Source organism: Pyrgilauda ruficollis, unplaced genomic scaffold, assembly GCF_017590135.1.
Source record: "Pyrgilauda ruficollis isolate IOZ18807 unplaced genomic scaffold, ASM1759013v1 scaffold4, whole genome shotgun sequence".
In the NCBI taxonomy this organism is placed as follows: domain Eukaryota; kingdom Metazoa; phylum Chordata; class Aves; order Passeriformes; family Passeridae; genus Pyrgilauda; species Pyrgilauda ruficollis.
Window position 1 is genome coordinate 11,315,281 of NW_024525489.1, and position 23,360 is coordinate 11,338,640.

Below are 23,360 nucleotides of genomic sequence, written 5' to 3' on the forward strand. Positions count from 1 at the left end.
GTAACAAATCTGCTGGAATGTATTTTTACCGTTGGAAGATAATTTTTGACTTACACAGTGTTTAAAATTGTTGCTGAACTTGCTCATGCTTCTCTTCTGATGTATGAATGACTATGTGTTGCTGAATAGTCACAGCAAGGCTCATCATCCATTTTCTGTCAGAGTCAGTTGCCTTCTCATAAATGGGCAATTTTGTGTGATTCAATGACAAAGGATAACCCAGCCAGACTTGGGGAACTCAAATCATCGTGCAGAGCTCAGGTAGAATCCAAACAGCTAACTTAGGTTGTGTGAATAGCCCTTTACATAGTGTGCTCTATTGGTAAATTGATTTGCTTCACAAGAGACTGTTCCTGCATAGCAATATCTTTTCAGAAATAATGGCCTTTTAGTGGTATGCAGGACAGCTGGTTCAAAGGTTTTAAAAGGGATGGCAGGGTAAAAAAGGAGGTGAAAAACAGCAGCAGAACGTAAGCTGATTCTGTATGTCATCATAGCAGATGAAACATTCAGCAAAAGAATGAGTTAATTTATTTGTGCTTGGAAATTCCATTTTACTGTATGGTTAAGAGTTGTTTTTAGTAGTCTGGGATGAATATGATATAACGGGTAAAACTTTTTCCCAGCTGAAATTAGTTTCTAATATGACCAGTCACATGTCATGTTTCTATTACAAAGAACACAGGTTAAAACACCTGATTTTTTCTTTATTATGTTCTGTGGTTCAGTCAATTAGTTTCTGTGGATTTGTTCAAAATAATAACCTTAACCTTTTCTTTTCATTTGTTAGACAGAAGACATAAGTGGGAGACAAGTGGTTTTTACACTGATTTGCAAATAAAAGGATTACACCTATATTTCTGCAGCCCTCTTAATTTTTTTTTTGTATTCACTGCGCCATAAAGTGACATTCCGGTTTGATGTTTCTCTTTTCTGGTCCTCTTAGTAGGAGTAATGCATTATCTTTCACTGTAATTTTCTTTTTCCTAATCAAAATGGTGCCACTCCTCTTTATTTCTTCATGCAATCTGTTGTCTACTGCCTCTTCCTTTTCTTCATTTCTTGTTCTCTTTTTGAGGTGTTTTGTTGGTGTGTTGGTTGTTCTTTTTCAGACATCTTATTCCCTGCTTATATGTTCATTAATAGTATCTCTTTCAATTTTTTTCTCCTGAAATCAACTTGATAGCAATATTTCAAACTGATAGTAAAGTGAAATTATGAATCTATGTTAATGAACAAAGCACAAGGACAAGGCATATTGCACAGAGTTTACAATCAGAGAAAGAAAAGAAACAAACATGAATAACTGACTAGAATAAGAGCTAATCAGTACAGATTACTCTTAAAGATCATTCTTCTTGAAAAGTTATCTGAACAGTTAGTAATTTTGACAAGCAAGGTAAAGGAGGTCTTCTGCAATTGTATGGGCAAATTAGGTATGGAGCTTGACAGTAAAGGGACTATTAAGAAAAAGTGATGTGAAATGGTTGGAAATACAAGCAGTGTTCAAATATTTTAAAAGGTGGAGGTAAAAATGATGTGTTAAGCTTTAGGATTAACATTCGCTGGCATTTTTAGATTTTTCAACTAAAGACCATGGAAGTACAGAAGAAAATGGGCTTTAAGCAGGGAGTGGGCCTGTCTGCAGTCTTTGTCCCAGCTGTGATCTTTCTCTGCATCAATGTTCTTCACACTAAAGAGCACTTAAAATTAGGTACACCACAAATTCTTGTCTTGGGCAAATAGATAACAGATTTCATTTTGGATTCAAGGTTTAGACTGGAACTATATAGGAGTGTAGCAATTCAGTTTTCCTTTCTCATGGATGGAAGTTTAAAAACTGTATGAGCTTTAAAGGCTCTAAAGATAGATAACTCAAATATTCTTTCCTTGAATGACCTGTTAAAACCATTGCATGTCAGAAGTGATGAATAGTTTTTGTGGGTTCTGGGCAGGTTCCTGATCGATTGGTTGCTACTTAATGAGGGAGAGAAGGGCAAGTGCTGAAGTCCAGCTGACTGTGCGAGAGCACACCTGCCTTTTCTCTTTACCTCATTTTCTCTGTATTGAAGGAACCAATTGGTTTAGAACAATCAATGCTGACCTGTTAGGATCAGGCAATGTTCTGGCATTGCCAAGGCAATTAAATTCAGCAGAGCAAGGATTAAAGGAAAAAATAAGAAAGGACTTGAAACTTTGAATTGAGAAAGAGCTACATTGATATTTTAAGGTTGGCAAAAAACCCCAACCCAATATAGTTAAAAATAATTAAATCATTATCATGTCCTCTTTTATGTGGGATTGGGGATGCCAACATCATTGTCATTTGTCTTTTAAATTCTGTTTCTGTGGCTGGGAATTTCTGCACAATGTAGTGTATGTATCTGGAGGAAGCAGTTTGCTTCAAAATTTCTTATTGATAGTTGAAAAATTCCCCCATTGTTCTTCATTGTATTCTGCACTATTGAACTAATAGGCTATGTATGCTCATAAAATGATTAATTCCAACTGAGGTGCGTAAAAATAAAGCTCAAATCCTTAGTAAATTATTTTAGTTCTCATCAAGTATTCATTTTAGAAAATTTGTCATATATTTTAAGATTGTAACATTAATTTAAATATTTTGTTGCCTTGTATGGATGCCATTAAAAGGAAATTATTTCTTGTCTCTATGAGTTTTGGCCTTATCAAAAGAAATAGATTTGGCCAGTCAGAATTAACTTATATAAAATGCTAGTTTCCTGCTCCATACTGTAATTTACAGATTCATTGACTGTGTATATTAACTGGCAATATTATTGATGTTAAATAAAATGTAAGGATTTCCCTTCTGCACTTCTTTCCTGTTTGGAAGATGCTAAAGCATTGTTTCATAAGGTTCATCCATTCTCTGTCCAGAATAACATTTTTAACATTTCTGTTAAAAAAGTAAAATAAATCAGCCAAAACCATTCAGGCAAACCTAAAATGTTGTAAAAAAATTTAAGTATCATATCAAAGAAATAATATCAAAATGCAGTTTATCTTTCCATCTGATAATCTCAATTTTCCTTGATTGACATATGTTTCAGGGCAGAGAGGGGTAACAGTCACCTCTTTCAACTTCAGAAACATCAGAGATCATGAATATATATAAAGTTCCTTTAATCATCAACTGCATGTTGTCATTTTAACTGTCACCACACGAGCATCCTTTGGTTCATGTTTGCCCTTGAGCAGATGAGATACACAATCCTATTATTTCAAGCTTTTAAAGCATTTTACTGGATCTTTGTAATGGAGTATTATGTTAAATCAACTTCTTAATTTGAAATCTGAAGCTTCTGAGTTAATAGGTCATGTCCATTCTATTTGTTAACTGTGGCTTTGTGCTGACTTATTTTTAGGCATATTTATACATATATGTACATATATCTGTATATACATATAAATGAATATGAAGTTAAAATGATCATGTGTCCTGTAATGGGTAGGAGGAGTGGAAGATTTTATGAGGCTACTTTCTGTTGTACTACTTTTTGGAAACAGTTGTTCTCCCTGCAGTAGTCTCCACCAGTTAGTTTTCAAATACAGTTGCAGAAACTCTTTTTCTTTATGTTTGAATATGTTGACCACAGAGCAAATGTTCTACTTTAAAGCAAAATATCAAATGTGGGGACTTCAGAGGACTTCGGAGGTCATTGTCAGATTGGTACATTTCTGCCCTTAGTGTGGGGAGTGTGCTAACGATAGCTAGTGCTAATGACTGCTGTCCTGAATGTATCCTTTATTAGGATATATCATCATCTGATACAGAAAGGTTTTGAGATGGTTTTGACTTTTTTTGCTAATTGCATACTCATAAGGCATGGGACAGGTTTAATGTTAATTTTCACACTGAACTTAATGTACAGTAAGAGCACTGAGTGTGAGCCTGTGTCAGTTACCAGTAAAATGAGTTCAGTGTACCATGGAGAATACTAATGTTCAACAGGTCTGGAACAGATGATTTTAAAAATCAAGAGCCAAAGAGTATTCGTCCCTTGATAGTGAGGAAAATCAGTCTTGGCTTATCCTGATCTAGTGCAAAGCTTAGCTGTGATTGTAGTGAGCACACTAACAATAATGTGTATAAATACAGAAGAAAATTGGTAGGAGAATATTTCAAGTAATCTATCTGTTTTAAAAGGGAAGGGATATATTAGCCGTGTATAAACTCACTCTCAAAAATGAGTGGTTTATACTTTAAGTTTTGTGCCAAAACAAGAGTGCTTTTTCCAGGCCAAAAGGTTCACCACATTTTCAGCTTTTTATTTGTATGAAGTCTGGTCTCTAGTCCAGACCTTTCATTAAAATACAGGTCTGAAATACTTCTTTCTGGAAAGGGACATCATAGCATAAAGTATAAGTAATACCTCTAAAAATGTATTTTTGATGATGGTTTAATATTTCAAAAGTCATGAAGGTTTAACTTTGAGTTCTAATTTAAATGTGTCTCAGGCCTTTAGCTTATTTATGAGAATGTGAGTGATTTCTAGACTGGTTTTGGTGTAGAGTAGGCAGATTCATAGACTTCACCAGTGCAAAGCAGACATGGTACATACCACTTGTAGTAAGGTGCGCCTACCCTGCTGTTCATTTGCAGTGCACTAAAGCAGACTTCTGAATTTTATTCATTCTTGATGTCCTTTTTAGTTTATATATGTGCAGTATTATCACTTTGAAACAGAGGTGGAAAACCAAAGCTGTAGGTGCAGAACTAAAAGCATATATACAGGGTTTACTTTTTAGAATACTGACATTCTGCAGTAATAGTGAATTATTAATAAGAAAAATGAGCTTTGAATTTTTGCTATTTAATATTGACAATGCATGCCTAGCAAGATATTTGCAAAATGATGCTGTTTTTCCAAACAATTTTTTTGTTTGCTTTTGTCTTTCACAAAACATGGTGAGTATTTTGAAGTCTGAAACTAAGTGTGTTAAGAGGTGTCACAGTAAAATCAGATCTCATTTGTGTGGGGAAAGATTTTGTTACTTTTCACTATGAGGTTAAATAATACACGAAAGTAAGTTCCTTTAAAAATATGTGTTGAAAGGAGATAGGTATAGAATAATGTGGAGCTGCGTATTTATTTATTTTCATTGCATTTTCTCTTTTTTTTCCTTTTTTTTTTTTTTTTTTTTTTTTTTTTTTTTTTTTTTTTTTTTTTTTTTTTTGCTCCCTCTTCCTACTATTTCTGTTCTTTCCCTAGTTTTGTGGGTTGTTTGGTTGATTTCGGTGGGGGTTTTTGTTGTCGTTTTGTTTTTTATTTTGTTTAAATATCTCTCCTGAAACACAGGTAGGTGTCAAGTCTCATAGATTAGTTGATCTTCTCTTAGCATTACACCGCATTTTGTTAGATGCTGATTGCTCAAATTGCTTGTCATGTATAGTCATACATCTTTATATAGGATCTGGTTTAATGTTTTCACCAAACAGTTCATGTATCGACTTGATATTTATATATAGAATGAAATCAGACATTTGGCAAATAATTTTTAGTATTCTGGCTATAGAAAATTATTAGAGCTGAAATTTGTTCATGTCCAGTCATTGTATTTCTGGTTTACTTATTTGTGGAAAATTAGCAAATACAGTAGAATCCCTGAGTGTAAGAGAGAGCTTCAAATGCAATTTGATAACACAGAAATCCTATTTCTATGGTATATGTGTGTAGCAAAATGAAGGCATGATCCTAACATGAGTTAAACATCCATGTTTTAACTTTAATCTGGCTACCATGGATAATAATAGGTGAGTTGTAGGGATGCAGGTTTCAGCTACTGAGATTCTGAGGGTTATTTGTAAGACTTGCATGTTTTTAATCCATAATGTAAGGTGTAAATGCAATGATACTGTAGCATAAAAATTACCATTACTTAGTTCCCTTATGCTTTGGTCACTTTTGCTAAGTATCTGTGGTCCTGGACTCCTTTCCCTGAAATCAGCATATAAACCACTCTTTTGCTAGCATTTTGGTGTTACTGGGATGTTTTCCCTGAATTGATGTTTTGAATCTGATGTTTTGAAGTATTTAGAGTCAACTGTGTATATTTAGGTAGAAACAATGGCCAGACTTCTCTGAGCTAATACTATAATGTAATATAAGAAAATGATCAGAAAGTTTGAGTTTAATTTAGGATTAATGCAGTTGAGTCATCAGAGGTTGTAGGACATCAAGAAAGCTCTCTGATGAGGTATGTAAAAAATGGTTAGGGTATACATCAAAAGATATATATTGCATAGATCAACACTACAATTATGTGCTAAATATATGGACAGTAGGGTATTTAAACGTCATTTTGTGATGAAAAGTACACAGGTTAATTATTGATTTCCACTAAAATCTGGAGACTGTATTCTAAGTATATCAAGATTCATTTTGAATATATCAAATACACTGGATTTCAGGATACATGACCTAGTAGGGGGATGGATTGTCAAGGTGAAGGAAAGATTGCATGAACGGAGAGGTGGAGAGTAAAAGATCTGAAAATTAAGTGTGAAAAATTGACTTTCAGCATAGGTAAAGAAGGTCAGAGAGGCCAGGTAAGGAAGGTCAGATGGGGGAACCTTAGTTCTGAAGTTCAAAGGTTCTACTCTATGAAGGACAGAAAGAAGTCACAGCCTTGTATTCTCTGTAAATTTCTAGTTAGTGAAAAATAGCAATAAATAATATTGATTGCCTCCATTTCTAAATGGATATTTATGTCATTATACTGAGAATAATAATATTATCATCAGAAAAAGGTACTATTAGACTAATAATAGCCACATGACATTAGTTACAACTAGGAATAAAGCAATGAAGTATGACAAAGAGCTGCCTCCTGAAACATGTTTTCACTGCATTCATATATAAGAATAAAATGCATTAACTTATCTTTTAGTTATATATCAAAATAATGCAGTACTGAGTTCAAATTATCAGCTTAATAAAGTGAAGTAGATGTTTTAAAAGGTAATGCAAGACGTTCAGGAAAATTGAATTGATGTGCTAATGAAGTTTATGTCCATAGAACTGAGATTCATATAACTGTGTGGTAGATTCATTTAAAAGATACTCTTCCACAGAGCACTTCTGTCACTTTTGAGGCAAGAATAGTGTTATTTAAAGGAAAAAAACTGCTTGAAGAAGATACAATACAACCTAATGCCTTTCAGTGGCCGTTTTTCCAATGTAATGTTGTAATGATCTAATTGGATTTTGAATGGGAGTGAGTTGTGTGTGCTCACAGCCACTTTGGGAAGGCCACATACAAGGTAATAACAATGAAGAGCTACCACATATCCTGAGGGTAGCTGTGGTGAAACAAGCACATGAATAGACCAGCTTAGCTGATACCAACACAAATGTGTAACTGCAGGTTTCCGATGGACTCTACGATTGTTAGAGCTAATATCCTAAATCACTAATTTCATTCTCACTAACTTACCTGCTGTGCAGTATAGGGAAATACCTTTTACTTATTTTTCTTTTTTGTCTTTTCCTTTATTTTTTTTCTGACTTTTTAGTTCAAGTACAGTGGTTTATTTCTTCATTGAGGAGTCACATTCTAAGTGCTAGCTGAGTGAGTTCAGCAACAGTCAAAAGTAAAAGTCAAAGAAAACAAGTTCCCATCAAACCAAATGCTGGAAACTCTGTCAGTGCTAGAGATGTGCTGTATAAGCAGAATTCTTCTTCCAGCTGCTATTGAGGTGAAAACAGAAGTGTTACACAGGCTTATAAGGTGGTGTCAAGGATATTGTGGTAAGCATTTAGATAGATCAGAGCACTTAAAAAAATCTCCTTCACATTTTCTTTACATATATATGTATGTATGTATGTATGTATGAATTTCTGAGCTGTATTTGAGTGGTTTTGAACATAGTTCAAAATTTAACAGTAGAGGAAAAAGATATCAAGATTTATCTGATTTGGGGTCTTATACAGTACCTTTTTGAGTAATGAAAATATTTCAGAAACAGCTTTAAGCTCAGAAAAGAAGTACTACATGTCATCTGGATTGAAAAAGGCAAATGTTTATGAAAAAGAAATGTTTGTTGCATTAGAGGATCCTAGGTAGATCATTAAATTATTTAAGAATCCTTTATTTTGTCATAACTCATCTCTAAGCCTATTAATTTGCAACTTCCAGCATTTTCAGTGCAGTTCTTATACTCAGGGAGTTTGTTACTTTTTGAAACATTTGATGAAACTGCTCTGTTGCCTTCTGATGCAAGGCAGGCGACCTGGTTCCGATGAAACAGCACGGCGACCCAATACCCTTCAGGGTCGCTCGGGCCAGTAACAAGACGCTTACACCAATGTGGTAGATGGTTAAAGGCGTTTATTGTTTCATCTCATGGGGTTATATACTCTAGGGTACTTTACTTCATCAGAAAGGGGTTTTGCAATACTTCCTAGGTTAGTAAGGAATGGAAAGTTACTAGCATGTTAGGGGGGCTACAGTCGTTACATTCCAAGGGTGATGGCTTATCTTAGGGGATTGGGAAAGAAACGAGTCCTGTGACTTTCCGTAACAGCGCGGTGATCTTCCGACTGCCTTTCCCTATACACTACACTGCTCTTTGGCAGTTTTTAATATGTAGATAGCCAAATGGATGATGGCTTAATGCATTCTGTCTTTAAGTAGGCATCCAGATAAAGCTCTGTTTCATTCTCAGATAAGAGATTCTTTGTTCATAGTGAAGGAAGTTATTACTCTGGTGTTTTTTTCCATGGCCATAAAGCTTACTTCACTACAAAAGTAGTCATCTTGCAAATGTTCGAAATTTTTGTGCACAGGCAAGTACTGACTTTTTCATGTCCTTTCAGAGCTCTCTAGAATCTGTTATTAAGTATTTGGAAGGCATTACTAAGGCAGATTTTTTGTTGTTGCTGATACAAATATGCATTTTTGTTGTCTTAAACACAGGCTCGTTACCTGTACAGCATCAATTCACACACTGAGGTGGGATATTTCCATTTTTTATTCTAGTTTGCTCCAAGTATGGATCTGGGTGGTAATGCATAAAATACTGGCTCCCTGACCATCAAAACTTTATGCTGTTTATACATTTCAACAAACAAATGCATCAGCATTCATTTCTTAGCAATTACATAATGTTTGCATTAATTAGTAGCCAAACCCCTATTTGTTAGTTGTATTCCTCACTTCCCACATTAATTATTCTGTAAGTAGTGTTCTTCCTTCTGTTTGAGTATGGAGTTCATTCTGAGGAGGCAGTCAGTGCATCAGTGGTTGCAATCTCCCACTGGATTAGTGTCACCTAGAAGTAACCTGTGTGTAGCTCAGTCGGTGTTTAGGGGAGTTTTGGGCAGGTGAGAACTTCACTTTTTATTACACTCTAAAAGAAATAAAGTTTGGAAGAAAAGCCTTACTTTATTTTTCTGGTTGCCATTTCTTTTCCATTGCACCCGAAGTTATTTTAAGATTTATGAAATCAGATTTAAAACAGTTTCATATCTTTAGATGCTTAACCACAGGAAGAGAACTTCTTGCGTGGTTATTGTTCCTTGGCTGTGGAACCAGTTAAAGAGATCTGAACTCAGTAGCTCAGTCAATATATTTTTGTTTTCTGCTGGTCTGCTCACAAGTTATAGTGGTGTATTTCATAAACATGTCAAACATAAGTTATTTTTGTTTGGTAGGAGAACAAGAACTACATTTTAACAAAATAATAACATTTTCTTGGGGCTGTGACACTCAGTGTACCACTCCAGGCTGATTGTAGTGTTTCAGTGAATAAATATCCATTGTAATCAGTTTAATTGGTGCAATACTGTAGAGTGCTGTTCTGAATTAGACAGTTCTTACTGCTTATTAAATCAGCAAGAGAAATGTGGCAAATGTTGTGTGATACATGTGGCTCTACTCTACAATTAAAATAACAAAAAAAAGCAGAAGAAAGAGGAGCAGTGAGAACAAGAAATCATTACAGTAGTTGTCTGTCTTAAATGCTCTGTCTTTAACCATAATTCAACTATTCTCACATGAACTTGAGTTTCTGGAAATTTTATTATTTGTTACATATATTGGAAGTCACTACCCTTCCCTTTTACCATCTCATTGCTGATGAGCTGTGTAGGAGTGTTTGTACAGGTTAATACAGACCACCTACTTGTAATCCAAATTTATGATCTTCTTTCACCATGTCGTCAATGATTTCCAGTGAAACACAATTTGATTTTAAAAGATCTAGACATATGAAGCTTATGAGATTGAATCTGCTGCACTGTCTGTGTTTGATGAATAGGCCCCTAAATAATATTTCTTTTGTCCTTTATTTTATACCTGAGTTCAGGCCTGCAGTAGCTAAGAGCTGGGTCTTCAATATTCTGGAAAGCATAAGCAAGGAAGTTTAGAGACCGTGATTAACTGAGGTAGCAGTGGTATATATGTGTAGCAGGTGACATTGCTAGTGGATATCATGTAAGATTTTTTTTCATAAAAGACAGAACTTGGTGAATTTAGAAATAATTGGTTGATGCCTTCACTGTTCTGTCTCAAATCAGACATTGGTTTCACAAACACTTTCATAATATTTGATATATATTTCATGTGAATTTTAATCTGCATTAATAATTTCTAAAATCCATCTAAAGAATGATCATAGTTTAAGTTTGACTAAGCTGTGTGTTATCGGGAGCAGAACAGGTGTTGCACACTTTATGTTAGAAAGGAGCACCAAAGCAGTCAGAACTGACATTCCACTGCTTTAGGTGGGACGTTACTTGTGATTTTTTTTTAGTGGTTTTGTTCCTAAAAACATTGCTCCTAATGTTGAACAATTGAAGTTGATGTTTCTTGTGATACGGTTACTCTTGGTTGGTGTTTGTAAATCTTTAAATCACTGGTAGTATACAGGGGTTTAAGAATTGTATATCTTTAGTTAAAGAACTAAATCTTGTTCAGTTAACAAAGGCATTCTTGTTCCAGATCCAGACCACATTTGAGTAGTAACACTACATGCTATATCACAAATGTTTAAAATGTATGAGACATACTTGGCTTAATGAATTACCTCATATTTCAGCATTCCAAAACTAAGTAGCAAATTTGAAATTGAACCAGCAATACTTTGGATCAATTTTCTAACCACCTGCAAGTACAAGGAGTTGTATCTGTACGTACAAGTTTTCAAATCGTAAAAATATTGATGAAAAATACATAATCAGTTAGCTGATTTCATTTGAGTATTGTTTAGTAGTTTTCCAGTATAATTTTAACATCATGAATGGTAAGGTTTCTTGCATATATTCTTGGATGTATTTTTCTGTAAGGAAGATGTTATACTGTTTGGATAGGAGTCGTGGTTCATTTAGTTTATTTGTTTGTTGGTCAGTTTGTTAGGGGTTTTTTTACCTTATAACATTTAATTCTTCATGTGTATTTATGACCACCTTTTGAGAGCCCTAGAGGTCTTCTCTTATTCTCTTATGCCTGTGAGCTCAAATACCAGGAGTTACTGTAATGATTCGTCCAAACAAAACTTATATTAAAAGGATTCTTTCAGTAATTGCCTCCTTTTTTAAAAATAATTTTCAGATTTGTTTTTAATCCACCCTTCTTTACCACTGTCTGTTAGGTTTTTTTCCCAGAGCTAAATACAAATTTTTTATATATCTTCATTACAGTTTTATAGGACAAATTTCAAAATATCTTGCTTTTTTAAGCACAGGTCAAAACTACAGTTACTTCTTTGTTGAGCTACCTGGATGCAGATTGAAATCAATGTATCTTTGTTTTCCTTCCTTCTGTCCTTCCATCCTCCCTCACTTTTTTCTAATACTTTTCAGGTATTTCTTTGTCATATTGTTTGTAGTCTGATTCTAGCCTAGATCTAGACAGCACTTACTGAAGTGTCATTAGAGCAAGAAATACGTATTGCATGGTAAATTCCCAGGCTGGTGGAGCATGAGAAGCTTGGGAAAATGGCAAACATTCTCAGATTTCACGGAGCAGCACTTTCCTGTATTTTCTTGTTTTATTCAATATGTTTAAAAATGTGGAGGTTACAATGTATCTATATAATGAAGCTAAATTGATCCTAAGTCATAAAACCTCATGAGGATGTAGTGTGATTGAAAGAAAATTAGTTCTATTGCAGATGAGGTTCTCTTTGGGAAGAATCTGGCTTCATGTCGCATCAGCCTAGAAGGTGTGCAGAGCCAGGTCATGTCTGTTCTCTGAATCCCCCTGTCCTGTTTGTTTTAGAACTAGACTTTCTAAAGAACAATACCTTCTTCTCTATTTAAAAACTACTTTTTTTTTCTATACAGTTAAATTTTTTAGCATCCCATTTTATGTGTTCAGTAAAGATGGCATAAAGATAAGTGAGGGTGATATTTAAGTTGTGCTTGGCTGCACAGTCAAATCAGGAATATGGTTTAAATGTAGATTTCATGACATCCAAATCTTAATATCGTCTCATTTTTTATTTTGTGTTCTTATAGTGGAAGTGCATTATGAGAACAGGTGTAATTGCAGATTTCTGCTCATATCCAGATGGGTTCTAGGAAACTCAGCTGTTTTGGGTTGAGGTCTGACCCAGAATAAAAGCAGGTGAACCAAGTTCAGATTTGAGAACTTCATTGGAACTAGAGATGCATACAATGTGAAGAGGAGGTTAAAGCCAGTTTACCTGGAATTGGTTTTTTTTCTGTTTTAAAGAAATAAAAATTGGAGATCATTAGAAAAGAACAAAGCATTTGTAAACTTATTATTCTTACAGATTATTGTGTATGGAATACACAACATATTATCACATTGTGCAAGTTTTACTTATGTTCCAAAGCACATCAGTGTTAATTTGGTTATATCCTTTGAGAAACACTGGTTGATGGGTTGACATACTGCTTACATGTGGTACACAAACAATTACATGTCCCATTTAAATGTTGTATACCAATATTTTTAGTCACTTGAATGCCCCAGCATAAAATACCTGCATACACATTCTGGCACATTACAAAAGGAAATGTGCTGTATTTCCAAATTGCTTCACTGTCGGTTGTATTTACAAGGTGAAAATGTTTGTTACTGTTCAGGCTTTGTAGGTGTTAGATGTACTTTTTCTACTGGAGTTCAATGATTTTGTCTTGTGTAAGTGTTTTATTTAATTTGTCACAGTTATTTTCAATATTTGCAGTAGGGATTTCCTTTGGTATAAAATAGACTTTATTAGACTTTCCTGTCTAAGTGCAGGAAAACTTGTCTTCTGTCAAAAGACAGATACGCTTTTCTTGTTTGTTCTGGCTTAATTATTTATATTATGTATTTATTTATGTCCACTGTTCTCCCACATGATTTAATACTGGGAATAGATTTTTCTTCCTTGTTTTTTCTATCTTCCTGCCACAGGTCTGTTGATTCAGCTGTGTGAGTCTGAAGGATTATTCGTTTTAGGGAGTTGTCAATAAATGGAGTTTAGACGGTGTTGAATAACACTGTTTCCTTTTCCACTGAAAAACAAACACAATGTCTTCTAATGCCCTTGTGTGTTGGGCTGTGCCTCACGCATCTTTGTGGCAGTGATTGGAATGTGAATGTCAGTGGTTCTAAGCAGTTAGAGGAGGTATAAAGTATGTAGTAATTCTGGCACTGGTGTCTCATACCAAATGCTCCACAAAGGAAGATGAAATGCCAATTTCATAAGAGCACATTTTGTACATATTAGATTTAGTTCTTCAAGTTTGCTGTTGCTATTTTAGGTTGCTTTGATAGTAGCTGAAGAGTGGGTATCAGTGCAAAATACATGTTAATTTCCATTCCTTCCCCTTATTTAGTCTTCTGTCTCAATATTCTCAAGGGATTGGAATTTGTGTTTAATATATTTGTTTTTCTGTATCTTACTGCTGTTATTATAATGAAGGATTAAATGACTCCTAGAGTATGCATATTTTCGTGCTTTGACACATATTTCCTAAGCAGTGCTGTGATGATGTAGGCAGCTGAGTTTTGGTGTTTGTGGTCCTCTAGGGTATCCACAGCAGAATCAGTGGTGTGATCTGCAGCAGCTGTTATCTGAATTATGTGTGTCAGCTTTACAAGTGTAAAGAGCAGAAATAAAACATAATTTAGTTGTTTAGATATCTTCTCACATCAGAGTACAAATATGGTAATTTCATATGAAGGAGAAGAATTGCTCTGGGAAAAATAGGGGATGAATGAGAGATGTTGCCATGTAGGTGCCTAATTAATCAACCCAGGTAGTCCATTCAAATTTCAGTTGTTTAGAATTCTACCAAGATCCAGTAGAACATGCTGTTTCCCTATAGTCAAAACAATTTTCTTGGTAGTGGGAAAAAGAACCCCACCAATCAGATTTTTCTGGTTGATATTCCTGTTGTGAGGATTTTAAGGTCATGTGTAGCTTGACTCTGTGTGGCTAGAGAAGTCTGTGACGTGTGAATGAAACTCTCGAGCACTTATATGAGTATCCATCATTCTCCAAAAGGGCCAGAAAATAAAAGTAAGGGGCAAAATTTTCATGTTGCATTCCTGTTTACCTGCTAGGGAAGTTCATTTAAACCCCACAAACTGATCAAGGTTTTCTCTTTAGAGAATGATTCAGGGTTTTTTTCCTGTTTTCCAGTCTTAGCAGTTGAGTCTAAAGCCCATCAACAGTGGAGCTAGTCTAGGCATTGGACTGTGATTCTTTTACTCTGCAATCACACAAAGATTCACAGATAACTTTGTGTCATGTGAACCTGCTTTGTTGCTGATAGGAATTTGAACAACTTCCAATTGCTCTGAACAAACAATCAAGAAGTTTGCTCTAATGATACAATTTTATAACACAAAAAAATCTAAGTAAATTAGCTTTTAAAGCTAATTATGAAGCAGTTTCTTGTGTTCCTATTAATCTTGTTACTTTGTTTATTCTCTAAGCTCTTTAATGCAAGGAAGCGTAACTGAAGGATGTCAAAGTACATCTCCATTAGTAACACTCTGGTGGTTTGCCTGTGCATTTTGTCCAAGCAGCGCAACTCAATCAATATCTTTCTTGCCTGGGAGAGTCAAGGGAGTGTCTATGGCAAGCCAGGCTCCATGTGCACTTCAAAATATTCCAAAATTATTCCTGCGTTTAATGGAATTCTGTGCTTCTGAGGTTGGAGGGAACAAGATCAGTTACCATTGTAGAATTTTGGACATTCCCTGTGTTTTTAGGGTTCGGACTGTGGTCGTGAGTTCATAAAAAGAAAGTCAGCTGGTTCACACAGGCAGGTCTGGGGAAACACCTCCTGTTTGCCTGCCTGTCTGCCAAGATTCCTGCGATGCTCTTTACAGGCACTTGGCACAGCTACAGCGTAAGGGCTAAGTTTTGCTTTAGTCTTAAAACACAGGTTCATCTTCTTTATGAATAATAAATATTTTCTACACTCCTGCAACTTTATTTTTTCTGCATAGAATGACTTTCAGGACATTGGCTACTGTGATAGTTGATTGATGTGTGAGTTAATATTAATTAGGCAATAGCATACAATTGTTTGTTCCAAGTTATTAAAATAATTTCTAAGTGAAATTTGGAGATTGAGCATTAGCACAGTAAATAGCTATGATGGTTGTTTTATTGTTTAAAAAGAAAATCTCAGAAAACATACTGTGCGTCTTCTCAACTTGATCTGATGGAGAACACAAGCCAAAATGATGCTGTTGATGAATGGCCATTATGTTAGAAATATAATTATACCATGTAAATGAGAGACAGACCAAGGATATTGCTTAAGATTCATACATTCTGATAGTTGGTGATTGAAATGAGTTAAATTCATACAAAGCTTTCTGTATGGGTAACGCATCTTGTGAAGTAATTGGTATTTGGTTTAGGTAGTTTTCTGGTTGCTTGCTCAGCATTTATTGAGAGGTGTACAATAGTCCTTTTGAGATTTTTCAAAATTTATAGTAAGAACTGTTGGATCTCTTCAGAAAATGCAGAATCAGACTGAATCAATGTTAGTGGTTGTTTATGGAAGGTGAAGCCTCCAAGGTGATGCAGCAGGGGTGAATAGGTCACAATGTTTGAGAGCAGCTCTATTTGATTTGCAATTGGAGTGTGGAAATGTGAGCTACCACCAAGAAACCCAGAATAGCTTGGTTTCATAATATTTGAATGAGGGTTTTTTTCAGTATTAGTAAAACATACACCAACATAGATTGCTATCGTGTACATCCAGTGTTAGAATTAGAAACAGTCTTAATAAAATGGAATTGATTTTTGGCTTTGGAAGAAAAGCTTGACTCGTTTTTTTGAGTTTGTCCTGGCTGTATGAAATCTTTCGCAGTGCTGAAAATTTGTTGGTAAAAGGATGATTATTACTGTTGTTCTTGCTATTATTATTACTGTCATTAGTAGTAGCAGTATTTAAAACCTCCATGAACACATATTTGCACTAACAGACCATTTCTGAAACAGAAGGTCCCTAATTTTTCTTTTCTTGGCAAATTTATTTAGAAACATTTTCAACAGATTCCATATCTCTTTAAAGATTTTTTTTTCTTCTTAAATTGCACTGGAGCCAGCATGAAATGCTGGACTAGATGCAAACTGCTATGAAATTGATATTCTTGTTTACTTCTTTTTCTTTTTTTTAAACAGTCACTCAGTTCTTATGGGTCTGCACGTTATAGTCTAACTGAATCTATATTTAAGTGCACAGAAGTTGGTCATGTTTAACTTGTGCTGTTTATCTTTTTTTGTTTCCCTATAGGTATATTCGAATTGTTGGGACCCACAATACAGTGAACAAAGTTTTCCATATTGTGGCATTTGAATGCATGTTCACGAACAAATCCTTTACTCTTGAGAAAGGTCTGATAGGTAAGACATAAAACCATTTTCCTTTTTTATAAACTGTTGTAAACACTTGTCTTTTAAAGCTGGCCATTACTGCACACTACTTCTGTTTCCAGAAATCTCTAAATTGAGTTAAACAATGTTGTAAGCATAGAATTAATTGGCTAGTCCTTACAACTTCTATGAGATTCCAGTACTGTGGGTTAATTAATGATGCTGCAGGAATGCTGAAATTCAAATCAGCCGCTGCTGACAAAGCAACTTGTAGCTGAGTCAGTCAGTGCTGGCAATGTTATTTTTCTTTGCATGTCACAGTACAGTTGCTCATGCCTCCCAGTAGGCAAGAATGGACTAAGCACAGCTATTTATTGTAGTGATGATGGATTTGGACATTTAGGGCCTTATACAGCTTGGTTATAACTGCTGAAAGTAAACTCTCATGTGTTCATTTCCCCCCAAAGAGTCATAGACATGCTTAGCCATGGCAGAACATTATATCAGTTATACTGCTATTATTCTCAGAACACCATGCTGATGGAGCTGTCTTAGCTCTGGGCAGCTTATATAACACTGATTTAAGTACCTTTATGTTACTTAAGATAGAAATCCCCTACAGAGCAACGGTACTGCATGGTAACATGTGTCGCAGAAAGACTTAATATCGATTTTTTTTTTAATAGTTAAAATGAGGTGGTTTCTGTGCTTTCTTCCATATAAACTCATAAAAGTCAGATCCTGAAGTTCATTGGAGAGAAAGTATTTAGTAGCTGTCTAGGTGGGATTTCCCACAGTTTATTACTTACAGCATAAAATCAAGAATTTCAGCAAAATTCTCAGAGTTCATGCTGGTTTTAAACGTATATTTAAATTTTAAATATGTACCCAATACAGATGGAAGGGAAAAAGTTTGCAAAATAGAATGAGAAAGAAGATTTTTAGTAAGACATATTCACTTTAAATTTTTCACTGAGAAAACTATAATATTTAGCAGTGAAAAACCAAGACCCAATTCCTCCAGCCTGTTCTGCATGCATTATACGAAGGCAAATCAAAAGCCTTTGTTTTAGGTAGTGTGCAAGTAGCATTGCAATTGCTATTGATTTCAAAATAGAATAAACAGTAAGGAAGAACTGTGTTAAAAGAAAACATCTCCCTTGAGTTAGCTAGTCAACAGAGAAACAAAGTATCTCAGATGTGATAAAACCTTTGAGCTAAATTTCATAGTTAGCACTGCCAGCTATGAATTTTTAAAAACTTCATACAAAATCCAGTTAGTGTGTACAAACATTTGTATGTATTTGATTTCAGATGATCAAACTTATTTAATAAATGCTGAATTTTGGACTTAAATAATTTTGTGTTAACACAAAGATTGTTTGATCATAAGGCAGTAAATCCGTGCATGTTTGTATAAGTGAACTTATACTGAAAGTGATTCATCTTTCATAGACTCAATTATTTTTACTGGTTGGGTGATCATTCTGGTGAGATAAACTATTTGATCTATTTTAACACTTCTTAAGTTTCAAAGGTAATCTAGAGGATGGGGGCTTTATATGGCTTTATTAAAAATTTTCAGTTTGTGAGAATGGTTTTGTAGAATCTTACAGGTAAATAGGGTTTGGGCAGCATAATAGTGAGGGTTTCTGGTGTTAATGGTGGTTGTTAATCAAGGGCAGCTTTGCTGTTCTTCAGTGTGGGTCAGTCAAGCTGTTGTGTGTGTAAGTCATTTGAAGTGATCAACAGTAAGGAAAGAGAGGGGCCTGTAGTTTACATGGCTTTTTATATTTAAGGGATATTAGTCAATACAGTTGGTAGAAAGTTAAAAGTAAGAATTTGGGGAGTAGTTAATTGAAAGTGGGATGTGGATAGTCTTCCAACTGTCAGTGAGGCACCAGCAGTTGTATACATGACCCTGCAGAGTTTATGGTGAGAAAGATAGAAATGGAAAGATCTGGGGACTAGTTGAGGTCTGTCCAGTTGTGAAATGGAGCAAAGACACCTATGACTGTTCCATCAGAATTTTTGGCCATCAGTATTGCCTATTCAAAAATATTCTCAGCAGCTTTGATCCAGCAAAGAGATATTATATCTATCCAATGCCTTTTTTCAGTGTGATGATTACCATAAGGTGCCATATTGTATGGCTCCTGCAATCAAGCAGACTGTAAGTCCAAGGTCCATCTGTGTAAAAACTCAGTATGAGTGCCAGTGGGTTGGCACAGATTTATTTTATTACTGTGATGAGGATTTGTAATGTTTGTTTCTGCTTCTGAAATGACCAGATAGGATAAAGTGAATTGAAAGCAGTTAGGAAAAATCAACAAAATATATGAAAGTGCAGTAATCAGAGTAGATTGCTTTTAAGCTTGACTGAGTAGAGAAACTTCCATCTTAAACCCTTGAAAAGCAGTTCATTGGGTTCATTGCTTATCCCATATGATATTAAATGTGGTATTAAATTAGGTTAGAACAAACACAGCTGCTGTTTCTATACCCTGTTTTATCAAAAAAAATGAAGTATTACTGGTCAGCCCTTGAAGGCCATAAGGTCCTTTGGTCAGCCCTTGAAGACCATAAGGTCCTTTCCCTTTCAAAAAGATGTAGTGACCCCTACTTCTACCAAAACAACACTGAAGATAAGATGTGAAGATTTGTCATTTGAAAACTCATTCCAAAGAAATGAGGCCTCTGAGGTATTTGGTTAGAGATGTTATGTAGAGACTTGAGAAACTATTTATTTAATTTTTGTGAAAGATACTCACCTTGCAAAGAGTTGAGTATATGCAAAGAGCGTAATTTATCAGATCTATTACTACTGGTACATAATATCTATGTGATGGCTGTCACCATACAGTGAAGATTAGAGGGCTGGTAAACAAATAATACAAATGAAGTGCTGTTTCATTATTACAGCAATTTTATGTTGTTGTGTTTTTGTGTACAAGGTTTTAATGAAAGATTACTAACTTGACATACTGCAATTAAAAGTCAATGTGGATGGTGATTTGTACAGTTACTTTGTATAATACTGGATGTCATACTGACATGACCCAATGGTAGCTGAGTAGCAGTTTTGAAGCAAAAGTAGCAGAAAATGCTCTTTATAGCACTGTCTGGTGTTTAAGTGTTGGTTTACAGTTTGTTGTCTTGTGAAATGAGGTGACAGAAAGGAATGTAATCATATGAAATTATTTCCCTAACGCAGATGTTAGGGTTGAGATGTATTTTTCTTTTTGGCATAGTATTATCTCTAAATGTGCAAGTTAACAGTTTTCCATATCAAATTCATGGTATTAACATAACTCTTTCGTTTAACAAGGATGCAAATATTCTTTAATCTCACAATCATAGTGCTTGCTTATTATGAGCTTCTGCTTATGAAATTTTGAATGGTCTTTAGCCATTAATATTTAATCTAGAATTCAAAACAAAAGAATATTTTCACAAGAAAGAAACATACTGCTTTGGAAGCAGTACCTGGTGTCATGCAATGTATTGTACAATGTTCTAATCTGCCCAGTGGCAAGAAGTTACAACGGCAGTTAAAGGACTGCTTCTGTGCAAGGCCTCTTTAGGTTTTTGGGAATTTTCTTTCCCACCTTAGTAGGAGGAAAAATTCCTTTTTTCTGCCTCAAATGGAAAAAAAAAAAATTATAACCTCAGTGTCCTTTAATCAATACTCAGTGCTGAGGGGCAGTCAAGGATTTTGTGGGCTTTACCAACATTCTTTCTGGTTTTGAGCCTGGTGAAGGGCATCGGGAGTGCAATGGTGATGGTTTTTCCACATATCAGTGTTGGTCAGTAGTCTGTCTCAGTCTATCAGACTGTCTTGCAATGTGTACAATAGACATGAATAAGAGAACAGTGAATAATGACTGAAGAGCAGAAGACAGATGTAAAAACACTGGAATGTCCTTGGTCACCCTCTGAGGAATGCTGTTCAGTTCTTACGAATCATTATGAACCTTCATTTGTGTGCTGCTCAATGCCTTAGGAGAACTTGTTTTAAAAGGGATAGAATGATACAAATAAATATTCACTTGTCTTTTACTCTGGCAGTTATTTAGAAAAAGAACAAATAAAACTGAATGTGTAACAGGGAGAAACCAGTCATATCAGTTGCCTAGTGCGTGGTTCAGCTTTGTAAAAGATTGCTTTGTCTCTCCCCAAGGAAGCAGTGAAAGATGCTGGGTTTTGTCTAGTTTAATGTTGACTCCATACAAAGCTATCATATTTTGCTTTTTCCCTTTTGAAAAGGGTCACATTTTTTCCGAAACAATGCAGGCTTACCCAGCAGTATAATTCAGCTCGGCTGCAGACATAGCTTTAGGAAATTATGAAAAATTGAAGACAATCTAAATACTGCAGGAATTTTTTTCCCCTTTCTGTAAGAAAGGACAGCCACATGGTTGGTTTTGAGAGAGATCTGTTCATATGGTTCCAGTTCTTTTTTTTTTCTTTTTAAATCCTTTCCTGTCTATCTCCAGTACCACAAAGAGGGATGCATACTTCCTAAAACAACTGATATTTCTGACAGCCCTCTGCAGACACAATGTTTAATGAAAGAGCCCTGTAGCAGCCAATTAGTTGGCAATGAAAAGTATGGCCAGTTCTAGTGACTTTAATGGTTTTGTTCTAATTTATTGGATTAGGAATCGCAAAGTGTAGCAGGTATCAAGTGAAAAATCAGCCTTCTCTGAAGTTTTTCTAATACAATTTCTGACAGTTGGACAAAAACATATATTAGTGAGGTTTTCTTTTCCAGATAAATATGGCTTGCAGAAGGCTTTTCACTGAAATAGGTGAAAATACTGTTGATATTTGTTTGAAGTTGATGTTTTTTTAGCTCTTGATTTCTTTGAATAATTTAATTGAAGATTCAAATTAAATCTAGTAATTTCATCAGCAAGTTTCAACTCAAGAAAATAACAAAGAGTATATGGAATGAAAGACAGGACATTTGGCTGTACTTCTTATTGATTGAAAAGTCTGTAGATTTCTTATTTTTTCTACCATGTAGCAAATAAACAAGGGCTAATTCATATATGGAATAAAGATTAGACTTAAAAAATCTTTTGGCATGTGGAAAATAATGAGAGCAAAATGCCTAATACCCCTTTAATTCTTTAATACGATATGATCAAACTCTGAAATAATCCTTATGTACTTAATTCTCTTTTTATTTAGTCTCAGCTTTCTATTTTCCAACCAGCCAGGAAGGAAACTTTTGTCAGGTTAGTAGATGTTCAAGTAGAGAAGGAATGCAATTTTGTAGTTAAAAGTTGAGCAATTGGAAGCTGAATATTTAACTGATATAATCATGAGAGTAAAATTACTCCTTCATACTAACTAAAACAAAAATATATTTCTTCTAATGTAATTTCTTGTTTATAGTTTCTTCACAATGATAGTTTTGTAAGCATCTTAAGAGAATTCCCTAAAATGAACAGTTTTGTTGCAATGATGACACATAAGCAGGGGGCTTTTGACTATTGCCTAGAGAGCAGTTTAAATATATTCTACAGCCCATAATGCTTTAAATTGCTGTTTTCCTAGAAAATAAGACTGTGTAGTAGATCTGCCATCTCCCTGTATGTTCGTTTTCATAATTTATTTAAGGTTTATTGATGGCTGGTTATGTAAACCAATACAAATACCCACTTACTTCTGTTCCTTTCTGTGCTGCAAGAAGTTATTTGAGGATTTTCTTTCATTTCCCCACTCATCCACATTGTAGTGAAGTCACAGTGGATGGATAGAAAGCAAAAGCTGGCCTGTCCAGAATGAGAGATGAAAGGAAGTAGTCTATACTCAGATATGGAAGCCACTTGGCAGCATCAGCGTTAACTTTTTTTTCAGCGTGCTTCAGGAAAAATAAAAATTCTTTTGAAAAACCAAGTATGCTAAAAAGACAAAGTAAGAGAAACAAGCTTAAGGAGTGATAAATATGACTGAGGTTACGACACACTTCTGGTACATTTTTATCTTGGAAGATCTCTAAGGAAAGTTGAACAACATATCTGTCTTATCTTTAAATATAGTCAGTATAGATGACCCTTAGGCCATGTCTTGAAAATTGCAATCCTTTATAAAAATACCATTGCTAGAGTTATATATACTGCCAGTTCTTCATCGCTCCATACTGCAGCATAAGGCAAAGAGACAAGAAAGTAAGTTTTAATAAATGTTTGATGCTGCTGTCCTGTAACCTCAATCATCTTCTCCTTTTGTTTGCTTACAGAATGTGTTTGCTTTGCTAACACACGTCTTTTCTGTTCCTTAGAAGCAAATCAGACTTTTCAGCCCAAAACTGTTGTACGAACAGTGGGGGGGGAAAAAAATTATATTTGTAATCTTCTCTTTTCTTTTCTCTGACAATATTGGTTACTGTAAGAGCTGGATAGCTGGTGGATTAAAAAAAAAAAAAGGAAACAAAAATAGAAACAAGACTGTTGGTTTTGACAGTTTGTATTTGTAAATAAGTGACCTAAATGGAAGCAGATATTCTAATGGGAGAAAGAAAGACAATAAA

General features: G+C 34.9%; 1 protein-coding gene across 2 annotated transcripts in view; it reads left to right on the forward strand.

Moving 5' to 3' along the window:
* Positions 1-23,360, forward strand: part of BTBD9 (BTB domain containing 9) — a 115,303-nt gene that overhangs the window by 53,003 nt on the left and 38,940 nt on the right. For both annotated transcript variants that reach the window (XM_041477285.1, XM_041477284.1), the window contains exon 8: positions 16,740-16,849. In XM_041477285.1, the coding sequence (XP_041333219.1) occupies positions 16,740-16,849 (110 nt within the window). The remainder of the gene's footprint in view (positions 1-16,739; positions 16,850-23,360) is intronic.